General features: G+C 43.7%; 1 protein-coding gene and 1 non-coding gene across 2 annotated transcripts in view; one reads left to right on the top strand and one right to left on the bottom strand.

Moving 5' to 3' along the window:
• Positions 1-2,317: 2,317 nt before the first annotated feature.
• The window catches only part of Cbr-atm-1, a gene marked incomplete at both ends in the record, with an annotated part of 5,854 nt that continues 4,663 nt past the window's right edge, over positions 2,318-3,508 (top strand). Inside the window, one exon of the mRNA XM_002638767.1 lies at positions 2,318-2,612. Coding sequence (XP_002638813.1) covers positions 2,318-2,612 — 295 coding nt within the window. The remainder of the gene's footprint in view (positions 2,613-3,508) is intronic.
• Positions 3,287-3,358, bottom strand: CBG28679. The gene has a single exon. It is a non-coding gene (tRNA).

The raw sequence follows: 3,508 nt of genomic DNA on the forward strand, positions 1-3,508 counted from the left end.
GAAGAAGCGAAACACAATGATGATCGAAAGAATCAGCTTGGAGCAAATCAACAAATCCGAGGAGATGATCGAGCTACTCGTCGACATCTACGTTGCCGAAGACAACTCAACAGCACTTTCCACTCTTCCACCGGGCGTACAAAATCGACCGAACGTTCGGAAAGTGATGAACAAGAAGCAAAAGGAGTGGATGAAACTCGTTTCAACGGCTGAACTGGACCCAAGAGAGGCGACTATACTGCAATGGTTATGGTGGGTATTTTGAACGATTCTAACATGGTGGCCTAACTTTTGAAACTTAAGTTTTCTAGGCCATAACTTGAAAATGACCTAGAACACAAACCAGGGTCATGTTAGGTCATTTCTAGATCATTTTACCATGTTGGCCTAGAAGATGCAGCATTGCAAAAGTTAGGCCACCACGTGACAATGACCTAAAAACACACCAGTGGCAAGTCTGACCATTTCTATGCCATTTCACCATGGTGGCCTAACTTTTGCAAGTCGGGTTTGCTAGGCTACCACCGTGTTTAAGCTTAGAATTGATCTAATAATCATATGGTGTGCTTTCTAGGTCACTTCGAAGTGGTGGCCTAACTTTTGCACACTGTGTTTTCTAGGCCATCTCTTCAAAATGACCTATCATACCAATTCTAGGCCATTTCACTATGGTGGCCTAGAAAACCCAACTTGCAAAAGTTAGGCCGCCATGTTTGTTTTTTATTCCAGCGGTCTTCCATCCGCTCGCTCCAACGACATCTACCTGGACTCGATTCTTCGTGGCCGCTTCACAGAATACCCCAAAATTCTGGACACCCCGCTGAAATTCGTCTACTTCTCGCTATTTCACACTGCCCTTGGCACAAAAATCAACTTGGACATGCTTCAGAATCCGCCGACAATTCTGGAGACGCGTCTGATGATGTTGGCTAATGGAACGGCGAATTTCGAGCCCGAATCGATTGAGGAGCATGTGATTCAGGCGGTTCGCGACGTGAGAGAAGCGGAATTTTGGCGCGCGAGCTCGAATTTCGAGAAGGCGTCGGAATTGAACGAGAAGACGAAACGGATGGTCCGGCTGGCCGAGCTGCTCGTCGAGAATCATGCCTACGACGCGGCGACGTTGATTTTGAAGTCGTGGGAGGAGGAGTGTCTTCAGTGGCGAGTCCCATCGATCGATATCGATTTGATAAGAATTGCCGGCGAATCAGTGACGTGTCAGGCGGGAGATCCGCGGACGGCTGAAATTAATTTAAGACAAATGTCGCCAGGCAAGATGAGCGAGGCGGCGATCGCCGAGTGGTGTATTGTGTTGAGCAAGGTACTTGAAAATGGAGCCAAAATTTGGCCAAACATAGGTCAAAAATAGGGTACAAGTGGGTCAATAGTTGGCCAAAAACAGGTCAAAAACAGACTGAAAAATAGGTCAAAAACGGACCCTGGTATAGCTTCCTTCAGCCTTGACAGTTTTAGACCAACCTAATTGGATACGGTAGAAGAACTATAGACCTACAAAATGATGAAATTTGGAGTACTGTATCTAATCTATGAACAAAGTTACACGGAGCCAAAAAGATCGATTATGTAGCTCGGGTGGTTTTTGGCTTATAACTTTGTTAATAGACAAGATACTGTATCTCAAATAGTATCATTTTCTAGTTCTTTAGCTCTTCTATCATATCGAAAAGAGTTGGTCCAACAATAGTGAAGCTGAAAGAAGCTATGACATGGTCCGTTTTTGGCTTGTCTTTGGACCGCTTTTGACCCATTTTTTACTCACTTGCGATACTTGGAAATAGACCGATAACAGGTCAAACACATATCAAGAAATTGGGCTAAAAATGGGCCGGAAATCGGTCAAAACTAGCTAAATTTGATACGATAAAACTCAAGACCTAGAAACTCATAAAAGTTGGAGTACTGTACCTTGTCTATGAACAAAGTTACAAGCCAAAAAGCTGTGACCCCGTTATTAGGCTGTGACTTTGCTCAAAGACAAGGTACAGTACTCCAAATTGCATCATTTTGTAGTTCTTTAGCTCTTCTATCATATCCATTTTAATTTGTTTGAAAATGTTGAGCCTGAAAGAAGCTATGGTAGAGCCAGTTTTTGGTCCATTCTTGGTGCTTTTTTAGCTTGTCTTTGGGCCGCTTTTGACCCGTTTTCCACCAATTTCTGTCCCATTTTTTGGCCCTTCTCCCAAGAATACCCCTTCAGATCACAATCGACTATCGAAACGACGATGTGGAAGGAATTCGAATCCTGGACCGTGGCTGTCGTCATCTGGAGCACAAGACATGTGTCGAGTCGCGACTCAAAGTGCTCCTTCAATTCCATTCCATATGCATGGGTCAGCTATCGAAACTCGAGGAATATCTCGAAACTCGAAGCTATCGAATGAAGAAACAAGTCATTGCCGAGTACGAGAAACAAATCGAGAAGAAGAATTCGACGCCCCGGGTGTCGCGTGGCACTTCTGGAGGCGATGAGATGAAGAGGACGGAGCGGGTGAAGAAGGAAATGAGACTTGAGAAGGCCGACGTGGAGAAGGTCGAGGGTTTGGTGGTGTCGGCGGCGAGGAAGGCGATTCAGTCGGCTTTTCAGGCATTGTGTAAGTTTGGTCATTCTTTTGGGAATAAGCTTAAAATGCCTCACCGAGGTACCGTAATCAGAAAGTCGCAACCCTCAGTTGGTCGGAATTGCACGGTCATGGCCTAAGCTATAGTTAGACCATGGTGGGCATCAGAGTGTTATATGGAATCTAAAGCTAATGATCCCAAAAATGATTTCAAAAGTATCAGCATCAAACCTGCTGATTCTAAAAGTACCGTAACCCAAAAATCGAAGCTTTCAGTTTGAAATCCCATTCTTACTGTACCAAACTCAAAATAGCAAAAAAAGAGTTTTTAGGATTACTGTTATAAATTTCTGAACAGTTACTGTACCACCTAGGATTACTGTATCTCTTTTATCTTTAAAATATCTCTCTTCCAAGTCACAACGGATGATCGGCGGCTCATCTGCATCTGAAGCTGAAAAAAAGGATCCTAAGATTACTGTACCTCTTCACAAAAAAAAAAGAAATCTGCCTAAAAAATGATTCTCAAAAATAGCGAAAATGGTTCTCCAGGATTACTGTACCAACGTTTCTTTAAAAGGTCCCTGTTTCTTTATCTTTTCACCAGAAATAGATGATTGCCGGCTCAGCGGCGGTTGAGTTACAGTATGCCAAAAAAACAGGAATGCAAAGGATTACTGTACCTCCTTCTCCCAAAAAGGGAACTCTGCGTTCGGGGGGAATCGAACCCCCGTCGAATGCTTGGAAGGCATCCATGCTGACCATTACACCACGAACGCATAGAACATCTTCTAGAAGATTCTAAAGACAACACGAAGCTGTTATCTCCGCTAGATGTTCCCTTTCCTTTAGCTGACCAGGAAGTAGATTGTCTTGTTATTCTACTTCCTGGTCAGCTACATATAATGGAAAATCTATCGGAGATAACA

The sequence above is a fragment of the Caenorhabditis briggsae genome, assembly GCF_000004555.2.
Source record: "Caenorhabditis briggsae complete genome, chrI, whole genome shotgun sequence".
Lineage (NCBI taxonomy): Eukaryota > Metazoa > Nematoda > Chromadorea > Rhabditida > Rhabditidae > Caenorhabditis > Caenorhabditis briggsae.